Raw genomic sequence first — 12,965 nt, forward strand, 5'->3', positions numbered from 1 at the left:
GACAACAGTGAAGTATGCCACATAGATTGACTCTTCTTTTCAATAAAGATTTCTCTGTAGTATGAGATTCTGTTTGGTAGCATCTTACCCAGATTAGAACTTGTTTCAAAATTGGACTCAGTCTTCTCAAACTCTGCCGCTGCTTTCTCACTAAGTTTATTAGATATTCTAAATTATTTGATATCATTTTAATAATATTCACAGCATCTTCACCAGCAGTAGATTCCATCTCAAGAAACCACTTTCTTTGTTGATTCGTAAGAAGCAACTCCTAATTCACTTAAGTTTTATTATGAGATTATAGCAGTTAAGTCATATCTTCATATTCCACTTCTAAATCTAGTTTTCTTGTTATTTTTCCCCATCTGCAGTTACTTGTTCCACTGAAGTCTTGAAACCCCTCCAAATCATCCATGAGGATTGGAATCACCTTTTAAAAACTCTTGTTCATGTTTCTATTCTGACCTCCCCCATAAATCTCTAATGTTCTTAATGACATCTAGAATAGTGAATCCTTACCAGAAGATTTTGAATTTACTTTGCCCAGATCTGTCAGAGAAATCACTACCATATGGCAGCTATAGCCTCTGAAATGTATTTCTTAAATAATAAAACTTGAAATTAGAAATGACTCCCCAGTTCATGGGCTGCAGAATGGATGTTATGTTAGCAGACATGAACACACCATTAATCTCTTTGTACATATCCATCAGAGCTCTTGGGTGATTAGGCGTATTGTCAGTGAACAATGATATTTTGAAAGGAATCTTTTTTTTTCCTGAGCAATAGTTTCCAAACATGGGCTTAAAATATTCTTTAAACCATATTGCAAACAGATAGGCTATCATCCAGGCTTTGTTATTCCATTTATAGGGCACAAGGAAAAGTAGATTTAGCATAATTCTTAAGATCTCTAGGACTTTCAGAATGATTAAAGATTGGCTTCAGTTTAGTCACCAGCTGCATTATCCTGTAACAAGAGTACAGCCTGCCCTCTGAAGCTTTGAAACCAGGACTTGACTTCTCCTCCCTAGCTATGAAAGTCCTAGATGGCATCCTCCTTCAATAGAAGGCTGTTAAATCTACATTGAATATCCATTGTTTAGTGTAGCTACCTTCGACAGTTATCTTGGCTTGATCTGTGTAACTTACTGCAGCTTCTCCATCAGCACTTTCTGCTTCACTTTGCAATTTTATGTTATGGAGACGGCTTCTTAAACTCCATGAACCAACCTCTGCTATCTTCCAACTTTTGTTTGGCAGCTTCCTCACCTTTCTCAGCTTTTACACAATTGAAGAGAGTTAGGACTTTTCTCTGGATTAGGTTTTGGCTTAAGGGAATGTTGTGACTGGTTTGATTTTCTATTCAGACCACTCAAACTTTCTCTGTATCAGTAGTAAGACTGTTTTGCTTTCTCATCGTTCATAAGTTCACTGGAGTAGCACTTTTGAGTTCCTTCAATAACTTTTTTTTTTCTGCATTCACCACTGGGCTACCTGTTTAGTGCAAGAGACCAAGCTTTTGGTCTAACTTGGCTTTAGATACACTTTCTTCACTAAGCTTAATCATTTCTAACTTTTGATTTAAATTAAGAGACTTATGACTCTTCTTTTCACTTGAACATTACAAGGCCATTGTAGCATTATTAACTAGGGAGGTCCAAGGAGAGGGAGAGAGACAAGGGACTGTTTATGGTATGGCCAGAACACATACAACATTTATCAGTAAGTTCACTGTCTTATATGGTTGTGGTTCATTTTACTTCATAACAGTTACAATAGTAACATCAGAGATCACTGATCACATATCCCCATAATAGATATAAGGAAAGAGTTGGAAATTTTGTAAAGATTATGAAAATATGTCACAGGAGACACGAAGTGAGCACATGCTGATAGACTTGCTCAATGCAAGGTTGCCACAAACCTTCAATTAGTTAAAATACAGTACCTGTGAAGTGCAGTAAAATGAAGTGACATAAAATGAGGTATGCCTCTACTCCTCTAATGTACTCACTGCTAATCTCATCTTTGAACATTGCTAAAAACTAGACAAAAAGTTTGAACATTATGAGATATCAGTATATATGTGTAATTACTTGGAAATAGTACATATTTAGTATAGGTAATAAAAATGGATTAAAATGGGGAAAAAAGCCCCACAAGATTTCACTGAATATTTATTTGGTGTTGGAGTGACTAAGAATTACTTAAGCAAGAGAAAACAATGGAAAGATCAATAAGAGAAAATAATGTTAGATCTTAATTATATACAAATTTAAAAAGCGTCAGTGTATTGAAAATTAAGACCATTGGGTTAAAAAATTGGCTGATGAAGGCGTGATGTCTTTAATGTATGAAAAACTTTTCTCTTTAATCAATAATAAGGCACACTAAAAAGCAGTATTATTAACAAAAATATTAATTTTTAAAAGTATAGGATTTAGGCACACTGGCTCACACCTGTAATTCCAGCACTTTGGGAGGCTAAGGAGGGAGAATTGCTTGAGGCCCTTTGTAGACCAGTCTGGGCAACACAGCAATACCCAGTCTCTACAAAAAGTACAAAATTAGTCAGGTGTGATGGTGTGTGCCTGTGGTCCCTCCTGAGTTGCCTCAGCTACAGTGGAGGCTGAGGTGGGAGGATTGCTTGAGCCCAAGGAGTTCAAGGTTAAAGTGAGCTATGATTGCACCACTGTACTCCATCCTGATGACCAAGTGAGACCTTTTCTCTTTTTAAAAATGTGTGTGTATGTGTGTGTGTGTGTGTGTGTGTGTGTGTGTGTGTGTGTTGGATAGTCCTCTGAGGGCTTTTCATGTATTTTTAAAATTCTCATAATAATTCATTTAAGTAGATTCTATTATTACTCCATTTTACAGATGAGGAAACTGAGGCACAGAGAGGTTAAGAAATTTGCCCATGCTTGCACATCTTGTAAGTGGCTAGTGAGCTGTGTACCTTTGCTTACTGCGTGGCTGTCTTTCTGATCCCAAGCATGCACCTCTGATGTTCATTCTCTTAACCACTATCCTGTACTGCTTAAAATGGGTAAAGGGCAAAAAGCAGGTTTTACAAAGGAACAGTAAAATGACCCAAAAGCATGAACAATTTTTAGTTCACTAATAATACAAATCAAAGTAAAACCAATTTTTTTTAAACTAATAGAGCAATGAGAATAAGAAATTTTTGTGGAGTGGTGATAGAAATGCATTTCTTCCAGCATGGGTTGGAATGTGTGTCTCATTTAACAGTCTTAGCCCGAAGCCACTATTGGCGGAAGGCTTGTTGTGATTGAGGATCACAACGCTACTGGGTTAAAGCTGGAAGTTCTGCTGGTGGCAGTAGGGAATGTGTCATTGTCTTTGATCACTCTTCTGGAACTGTGTGGAGAAGATGCATTTTGTCCCATGGTCAAGTTTTGAACTTTTTGTGTACAGTTCAATCATTACTCTAAGCATAGCATGCAAGATTATCCTTTCTCAAAATGAGTAGGGTCTAGCCAGTGACAACCGCACGTGTGTATAACGGAAGAATGATTGAGGGTTTTAGTGGCTTTCTTTTTCAGAAATCTCTCAAGATATTGCCATCAGGGTTTCAGCTTTGACAATAAATGTTAAGTTATATGTAAGTTTTATTGTGATATGATGGAATTTGAGAGAAATTTCATAAAGCTAATCTCAGTAGCCTCTACTCAAATGATTCTTAATGTTTAGTTTGGTGCAAGATGCAGGGAATATAGGTCTGATTCCTTTATTCAAACTCAGTAAATGGTTTGGGACAATTAATTTCCAATTGTTTCCCAGTAGAGCAGATTTACTTGTATATTAATGAGGCACAGGTGTTAGGCCCCTGTGTCTGCATGCCTGGGAGGCATATTTCAGTTGTTTATCTACTCAGCCATAGGTACTGCAAGGTACTCAAGCTTGCCTTTAACAGTTTTTACAGTGAGGCTTTTTAATTTTTTGATTTTTTTTTTTAAATTTGCCTACACCTGTTAAAATTTTAAAACTGATAATGTAGAAAGAAGTTGCAATTTCAATAGTAAGCAGCACTAACAGTTAAAGTAGTCTTCTATTATACTTTACTGTCCAGCCTGACATTAAAGAGAAATTGGTTCATTTAAACAGGTATTTCACATCAGAAGCTAATATAATCAACATTACACTTCTTTGTTGCCTATTTTTGGAGCAGGTATGTTTTTATCATTGGCTAAAACAGTCATATATTTATATTATTCATCTTTTTCTTGTTTATGTACTGAAGTGTACTATCAGCATTTTAGAGGAAATGGAATAGCCTCCATAGACATTATGAATTTCAGTAGCTGGCGTAATTATAGCTATCTACATATTCATTAAATCTACGGAAGAACTGTGTCCAAAAAGACAGCCATGCGTTCAGGAACAGTACACAACTAAATATATATGTTTTAAAAGTTGCATTTTTTAGACCTACTTACAGTTAATTTCCCGTAGTACTTCTCTCCAAGCAGAGGAATTTTAACAAAAGGATTCTCATGCTTTGGTTTCTTTCATATAGGAAAGAATGGGAAGAACTATTTGTAAACAACAATTACTTGGCAACAATAAGGCAGAAGGGGATTAATGGGCAGCTGAGAAGCAGCAGGTTCCGCAGCATTTGCTGGAAGGTAAGAAGAAAATATTTATTTACAGTTTCTGGTTGCAGTATATCAACACATTACCTGATGCCCTGGAAGATTAGCCATGCAGGGGATCACTGAATTTTCCAAGAGATTTCACTCCCATTATTTTGACTATCTATGTTTATCTTTCATAGGACATTTACTAATAAGGTTGTTGAACTACCTTAGTCCTGAGTAAGTGATAATGGTAAAAGAGTCATATAAAATAACTATCTTTTCAACTGTTTTGATGGTGCCAAATTCAGAGCAACACTTTTACACTCCCCAGAGTCTTTTGCAGAAATTCTTGAAGATTTTCAAGAAAAGGCAGTGGTGGGGGTTTAACTTTTAGGTTCCTATTATATCAAGTGCCATCATTTAGTTATCCTCCCTTTTTTCTTGATAAATGGCAGCAGGAAAATATTTTTCACATTTCATTTAGTAGAAACACAAAGTGAGGGGTGGCAAGAGGTGGAAGGAAATTGGATCACTCTCCTTTAGGAGGAAAAGGAGCACTGATTACCAAAACTAGTAATAATAATCTATAGTTATCTTTTTAATTGCATTGAAGTATTGTTTGTTTTTGTTTTCTAAACATGAATTTATTTAGGTTTAGACTCATTTCTGGAATGAATTCTATCAAAAGTTTTTAGGGTTATCTGCATAAATTAAGCATACTGGGTCTATGCAAGTAAAGACAAAAGAAACACATAATGTATTAGACAGTTTTAGGTTTAATAATTTAGATTTAGTAATTAAAATACACTTTTCTTCTTTTAGATGCAGGCATTAAAGGCAGGAGACCTGCTGCTAGAATATTTGTATACAAGTATTTGTGCCCCACCCCCATTCCCTGTTGTTTAACTTTTAGTATCTTTCATTTGTTAAAAATAAACCTAAATCCAAATTTATTTTAATATTGTATTAAACTAAATTAAATCAAATTTGTCATTTTAAGAATGTTTGTTATTTTCATAAGCTGACTGCCAGCTTTAAATTACATTTTTTTTTCTGTAGAAGGAATGCTTTCATGACTCAGGCTATGCCCTCAGTGAGACTGCTATTCACTATCTTTTACCTGCTTGTTTTAAAACAAAATCTTAAATGTAGCAATTACTAATCAGACTCTGTGCTTCCTAATAACCCCCTACCACTACCATTAAGACTAGAATGTAAAATGTGAATTATATTTGAACCTCAATGAATTTTTCTTCCTTTTGTAATGTAAATCTGAAGGGGAGTTTGATTCTATTTTGTGGTATAGCCTTTGTTCACTTTTTGAATTTTCTGATTATATATTTCTTAAATATCTCCAAACAGAAATTGTTAGGAATTGGAATGATGATATGAATATGAAATATCATTAATATTATTTCTTTCAATGTTCAGGTGATTCAGTTTGGCATAGTTTCACATTTTATATCTTAAGATATTTACAAAAGTTTCTTCTGTTTTTCTTGACAGCTATTTCTTTGTGTTCTTCCTCAAGACAAAAGTCAATGGATAAGTAGAATTGAAGAATTAAGAGCATGGTATAGCAACATTAAAGAAATAGTAAGTAAATAGTACATTTAATTAATGTAATTGTTTTCTTATATACACTTTAAAGTCCAGTAGCCTCTGATCCTTGTGTGTGTTTTTTCACTTTCTTTACTAGCATATTACAAACCCAAGGAAGGTTGTTGGCCAACAAGATTTGATGATCAATAATCCTCTTTCACAGGATGAAGGGGTAAAGTTCGTCTTTATTCATATCTTAACCTCTTTTGCTTCTAAGAATATGTTTATGTGACTGGTTGCCAATCACCATGAAAGCAGTATATTTCATGCCAGCTGTTTTCTTTATTCCACATACAGTACCACCTAAAACCTGGTAGAATGATTTTACATTATATATGTGTTATATGTTATATGTTATTTTATATATATATGCTGTGTTGTAGGAAATTTATGATCTATTTCTGTGGAATGGCAGTACAAAGAAATCTCAGGATTCTGTAAGAACTAAGGGTAAAATGTAAGAGCATAAAGATGAGAATAGAACTCTTATCAGGGTTGCAGTGGGGAATTGGGTAGCTAAGGAAGGCCTCCCTTCATGGTAAAAATAAAGAAGGGCTCACTTAGCAGGGCTAACTCACAGGAAGAAAGAAGTAACCATTTGTAGTGAGTCTATGCAGAAGCTTTTAAAAAATCAGAGTGAAGACAAGGAATAATTACTACTTTAAAGATATTATGTAACTGTGAAAGTGTGAGTGCTCTAATTTTTGCCTATTTACCTAAAAACACATTTTTTTCCCATTTAATACATAGTGTTAGCATTTCTCTTTCCTGATACATAAGTATTTGTAGACTCTTTGGTATAAGAACATAAAATATTAAGTAATTTTTAAAAAATTTCCCTTAAATTCACATTTTAAAATGTACATGAAAACCTATTGGATTATAAAACCAAGCTCTGTAGAAAACTTTACCCATCTTTCTTAGTGCATTGGGAATTCCAGTCAGGTTCAAGCTGGGGACAGTTGGCCCATGAGTCCTGCTGTAATCCAAGCACCTTTCTGTTGTTACAGGGGTAGTAGCAGTAGCATATGGCAGTGAAAAGTATTGTTCACTTTATATAGATAATAAAAGTTTTAAGAATGTACACTAGTTTCTCATTAACCACAGGGGATTGGTTCCATGCTCCTCATGGGCACCACAATCTGCAGATGATCAAGTTTCTTATATAAAATGGCATGGTATTTTCATATAACCTGTGTATATCCCCCTGTATACTTTAAACAATCTCTAGATTACTCATAATACCTAATAGATTGTAAATGCTAAAGTTGTTATACTGTGTTGTTTTTCTAATTTGTGTTTTTTTTTATTGTTGTATTGCTATTTTTAGTTTTTTCCCAAAATTTTTGATCCACAGTTGGTTGATTTTTGTTGTGGGACCTGCAGATAAGGAGGGCTGACTTTATATGATAATATCAAACTGGAAAAATTGATGTTAGAATAAAGATGTGTTTCTGAGATTAAACTAGATTTTAATAAAAATTACCCCAGTCTCGGGTTTTCTATCTGCAACGTGAAACGCTAACTCAGAGAAGAATAAATTTAACCATTTAAATTATTAAATTGAAATCATTAAAAGTAAAGCAAAGGTGTGAGACTATATAATAGATTGTTTTCCTTATTTCAGAGTCTTTGGAACAAATTCTTCCAAGATAAAGAACTTCGATCAATGATTGAACAAGATGTCAAAAGAACGTACGTAGAACTATTTACATGTTACTTTCAATAATTCAAATTGTTGTTATCTCTTTCTAATTTTAACAAAACACAAAATCTGAGAGGCATCTTAATTGAATGCAGTATTCTACTTGTGTTAATAACAAACTTTTTTTTGACAAATTGTGATAATAAGGATTGTTTTCCCCTCTAACGACACAGATTTCTGTGTTCCCTTTTTAAAAGTAAATTACATTTATAATATTGATAATCTTCAATAATATTTAATTAGTTTTATCAATTTCCAACAATTATTTGAAGTCATATGCACCTTTTTAAGGTTATATTGTATAGTCATAGTGTTATTGCCAGAAAAATTTATCCCTTGCTTTATGCCTTTGAATCCCTTTCTCACCAAGTTACTTGTTAAAACTTGTTAAATGACAACCATTATTCTTATCCTTACTTCTCTTCCTCTTGAAGCTATTCAGGTTTACAAACAATCTTTTCTCTCAGTCTACTCAGTATTTACTGTGTAAAAGGGTAATTTGTTACTTTGCATAGTATCCATAACTTTGATATATTCGACCTCATCTTTCTGAGTCATAGGGTGAGGAGTAAATGGAATTTGTGTCAGAAGATCATAGGTAGAGTCCTAGCTAACTGATGCTGTAATTGTAGGAAGATTACTTCAACATCTTTCCTCTCGGTTTCCTCTTCTGTTAAATGAGAATAATAGTAACCATCTCTTACGATATTTGAGGATTAATATCTGTCAGAATAGTAGTAAATTAGATAGGTTTATACTTTAAACTATAAATCATTATATAAACGTTAGTAAACTTAATGCAGTCCTCAGGATCTAGGATTAGCCAGGTATGTACAGAATCATGAGTATCTCTGGTGGCTTCCTCCAAGTCCTTCTGCAGCTTTGCCTGTGTGCTCCACTCCTAGTTCAATTCCTACTAAATCTATTATAATGTCAAGGCCTCTGACTCTCTGATACTCATTTCTTTGCATGTTGTGAATACTGAATAATGAGATGACATGAACTACTACTAAGTTTGTAGTACATATTAACAAATACAATTTCTTACTTTAAAATGAAAATAATTCAGAAGAATCATAGGTTTAGAGTACAATGAAACCACAGGTAATTGGCAGTGGTAATAGGGTATGGGGTGAGAAGTTTGGGATCATTTTGGTTAGCTTGAGTTATCCAGTTAACTCAGGAGTAACCCAGTTAGGGAAGCTACTCTCAGAGGTGTGGGTGATAGTGCTTGGTCTCCCTAGTATATAGGTGCAGAAAGTGGAGCACCATTGTATTAGCACACAGGAGTCGTGGCACTCAGTAAATATATGAATAAAACAAAAGAAGGAATTTCCTCAGTAATTTAAGTATATAGCTCATCAGTGGTAGTAAACAGGCCTTTTAAAAACAAAATGTGTATATATTGTTAACCAAACTTTAAAGTTTTAAAATGCTAGGTAGTTGTATTTAAAAACTTGCCACCTTCAGATTGATCTGTCTAATGAGCAGGATTATAATTAACCTCTCTACAGTTACCAATGGAAATGAAGGGGCCACAGCGCTGGTGCTGAGTCGCAGAGTCAGAGGCCATGGGGGCCAGATTGACTTAAAGAAATAGCAAACAAGAAAGGGGGAAAATAAAACTCTAATAGCCACATCAAATAGGCAGTGATACTGGGAATTTGTTCATCATTTTAGTTACTTAGTTCGAACATTTCTGCTTTGTTATGTAAGAAAGTGCTAGTTCTTGAAAACTTCTATATTTTTTTTCTTACAAAAATGTGAGACATATACACAGATATATATATATGTATATTATACACATATATATGTGTATATACATGTACACATACATATATATACACACACACATAGTGTTTTTTTTTTTTTTTTTAATTTATTATTATTATACTTTAAGTTGTAGGGTACATGTGCATAACGTGCAGGTTTGTTACATATGTATACTTGTGCCTTGTTGGTGTGCTGCACCCATCAACTCGTCATTTACATCAGGTATAACTCCCAATGTAATCCCTCCCCCCTCCCCATAGTGTTTTTCTTAAAGTGTATCTCTACTAGTGTATTTTAATTAAAATGGCAAACCAGTGACCCAAAGAAGGTAGCTAGGAGGCCCTATAGTTGATAGCATAGTAGGGAAATGTATTGGCATTATCTAGAGGGACAGAAGTATTAGGATAGATGTATATATGAAGGGGAATTTGTTAAGGAGTACTGACTCACATGATCATGGTGAAGTCTCACAATAGGCCATCTGCAAGCTGACAAGGAAGCCAGTCCAAGTCCCAAAACCTTAAAAGTAGGGAAGCCGACAGTGCAACCTTCAGTCTGTGGCTGAAGGCCCCAAGAGCCCCTGGCAAACCGCTGGTGTAAGTCCAAGAGTCCAAAAACTGAAGAACTTGGAGTCTGATGTTCAGGGGCAGGAAGCATCCACCACAGGAGAAAGATGAAGGCCAGAAGACTCAGCAAACCTGCTTTTTCCACCTTCTGCCTGCTTTATTCTAGCCACGCTGGCAGCTGATTAGATGGTGCCCATCCAGATTGAGGGTAGATCTGCCTCTCTGAGTCCACTGACTCAAATGTTAATCTCCTTTGGCAACACCCTCACAGACACACCCAGGAACAATACTTTCCATCCCTCAATCCAATCAAGTCGACACTCAATATTAACCATCACAGGAAGGTTCCATATCTTCTTCTCTTGAAGACTCTCCCATGGCTGTCTCCACATTTAGATTAAGTCTCCTTGTCATTTCTATATAAATTTTCTGGCAAATACTTAACTTGTGAGGTAAGGCGGTCAGTCTTATTTTAAGTCCACCAAATTATTTAATTGTAAAAGCTGAATAGTTTGTATAAATTTACATCTTTATAAGGTACTATATGATCTAAAATATATGTTTTTCATTTCAGTCTGTGAGGAATTCCCTAATAAAATAGAAGTACAGCCCAGATAAGGTTATGAAGTTTACTAGCTTTGTAATAATAATTTTTTTAAATGTGTATTTATGGAGCATCGCTATGTTCCATAATTGCCCTTTGCACTGTGGGGGACAGAGTGGAGTGGTGAATAACACAGATAGGGTTCTGCCATCACAGGTTGTATATTTCAGTGTGGTATAGGGGAGAGTGGTGAGACAACAAGCGTGTATAGATAAAGAGGATAATTACAGAGGGTGATAATTGCTCTGAAGAAATAAAGCAGAGTAACTGGATAGCTAGAAGGAGAGTAGCCAGTGGGAAGGCTACTTTAGGAATAGTGATTGAAGAAGACATCTTTGAAAAGATGACATTTGAGCTGAGATGTGAAAAATTTTAAAGGCCAGCCATATGAAGAACTAGGGCAAGAACTTGTAGACAGGGGGAGTAGCTAGGGCAAAGTTAGTTTCTCAGTGAAAACGAGCTCAGTGTTTAGAGGAGCAAAAAGAAGTCAGGCAGGGTAGAGCAAGTGCTTTAGAGAAGGAAATATGAGAGGAGAGCAAAGGCCAGACAAACAGTCTTGTAGACCACAGTAAAAAGTAAGGATTTGGCCGGGCACGGTGGCTCAAGCCTGTAATCCCAGCACTTTGGGAGGCCGAGACGGGCGGATCACGAGGTCAGGAGATCGAGACCATCCTGGCTAACACGGTGAAACCCCGTCTCTACTAAAAATACAAAAAACTAGCCGGGTGAGGTGGCGGGCGCCTGTAGTCCCAGCTACTCGGGAGGCTGAGGCAGGAGAATGGCGTAAACCCGGGAGGCGGAGCTTGCAGTGAGCTGAGATCCGGCCACTGCACTCCAGCCTGGGCGACAAAGCGAGACTCCGTCTCAAAAAAAAAAAAAAAAAAAAAGGTAAGGATTTATTCCAATTGCAATGGGAAGCTTTTGGAGGACATTGAGCAGTGGCATGATACGTAAAAAGATAATTATGGCTGCTGTGCAGTGGGGCAAAGGTAGTTGTAAGAATGGAAGCTGGAAAAGCAAGTAGGAATCTATTGGAGTGTTTCAGGTTAAGTAATGTTATCTATTTATTAGACTACAAATGTAGTAATAAAGACAGGAGTAGATAGGTTTGGGATATGTATTTTATGTTTCAAAATACAAATTAGGGGATCATTATATGTAGTTTTCTCATATTCATAAGTTTCTCTTCCATTTTTACTGCTCTGTTTCTGATCCTTTTTTCCTCCTGCCCACAGTCACTTTACTTGTTTAATTGTTTTCTTGGGATCTAGTGTTTTTCCACTTCTAGTCCATTCCATGTGTTACAGCCTAATCACTCTACTCAAAGCACATTTATAATCATTCTGTTTGCCTAATTCAAAACTTTATATGACTCCCTGTGGCCTGAAGAAGAATGGACTTACTCAGTTTCTCTAATACATACCCAGTTCCCTTTTAGACAAGTGCTTCTAGCATTATTCAATGAACAGGTTTTGTGCTTTCTATTTTCCATGTTTTGGAATCTTTCATGCTCTCCTCTGCTGGAATGCTGCTTCCCTCCTCTGCTTCCTGTTAGATTCCTGACCGCTCATCATTCAAGGCCTGAGTTCATCACCTGAGTTTATGAAACATTTTCCAGTCTTGGCCATTGGAAATCATTTGTGCCTAGTCTGTGTTCTGTAGAATTTTGTTAATAACTTTTTAATATTATTTAATTTTGTTTGGTCTTATATTTATTTAGGTCCATCTGCCAGTATATTCAATACATTTATATTAATCTCCTTAGTGTACCAGGCTGTAGAGATGCCAAGATAAATGTGACATGGACGCTTAAGAAGCTTACAGACAAAACAGGAAAAAAAGTTACAATGCAGGATTATTGGTCCCATTAACAGAAGCAGTATGTACAAGAGCTCTTGTGTTAGCCCAGGTCTTATCTTTCAAACCTAGTAGTAAAACTTTTGAGGGCATGGACCTAGTCTTGTTTTTGTCTCACTGCTCATCACCAAGTTGATGCTTAATAAATGATCATTGATTGTGAATCCTATCACTGGTGATCAGTGTTGTTCAATTTTAGTAATTATCTCAAACATCTTTAAATTTTCAGAGACATAAGCATACTTTAAAAAAATACT

General features: G+C 35.6%; 1 protein-coding gene across 12 annotated transcripts in view; it reads left to right on the forward strand.

Annotated features, from left to right (window-relative positions):
- The window catches only part of TBC1D5 (TBC1 domain family member 5), a 566,253-nt gene that overhangs the window by 300,550 nt on the left and 252,738 nt on the right, over nucleotides 1–12,965 (forward strand). For all 12 annotated transcript variants that reach the window (XM_050779554.1, XM_050779547.1, XM_050779557.1 and 9 more), the window contains 4 exons: nucleotides 4,541–4,649; nucleotides 6,108–6,197; nucleotides 6,301–6,375; nucleotides 7,831–7,898. In XM_050779554.1, coding sequence (XP_050635511.1) covers nucleotides 4,541–4,649; nucleotides 6,108–6,197; nucleotides 6,301–6,375; nucleotides 7,831–7,898 — 342 coding nt within the window. The remainder of the gene's footprint in view (nucleotides 1–4,540; nucleotides 4,650–6,107; nucleotides 6,198–6,300; nucleotides 6,376–7,830; nucleotides 7,899–12,965) is intronic.

This window comes from Macaca thibetana, chromosome 2, assembly GCF_024542745.1.
Source record: "Macaca thibetana thibetana isolate TM-01 chromosome 2, ASM2454274v1, whole genome shotgun sequence".
Classification (NCBI taxonomy): domain Eukaryota; kingdom Metazoa; phylum Chordata; class Mammalia; order Primates; family Cercopithecidae; genus Macaca; species Macaca thibetana.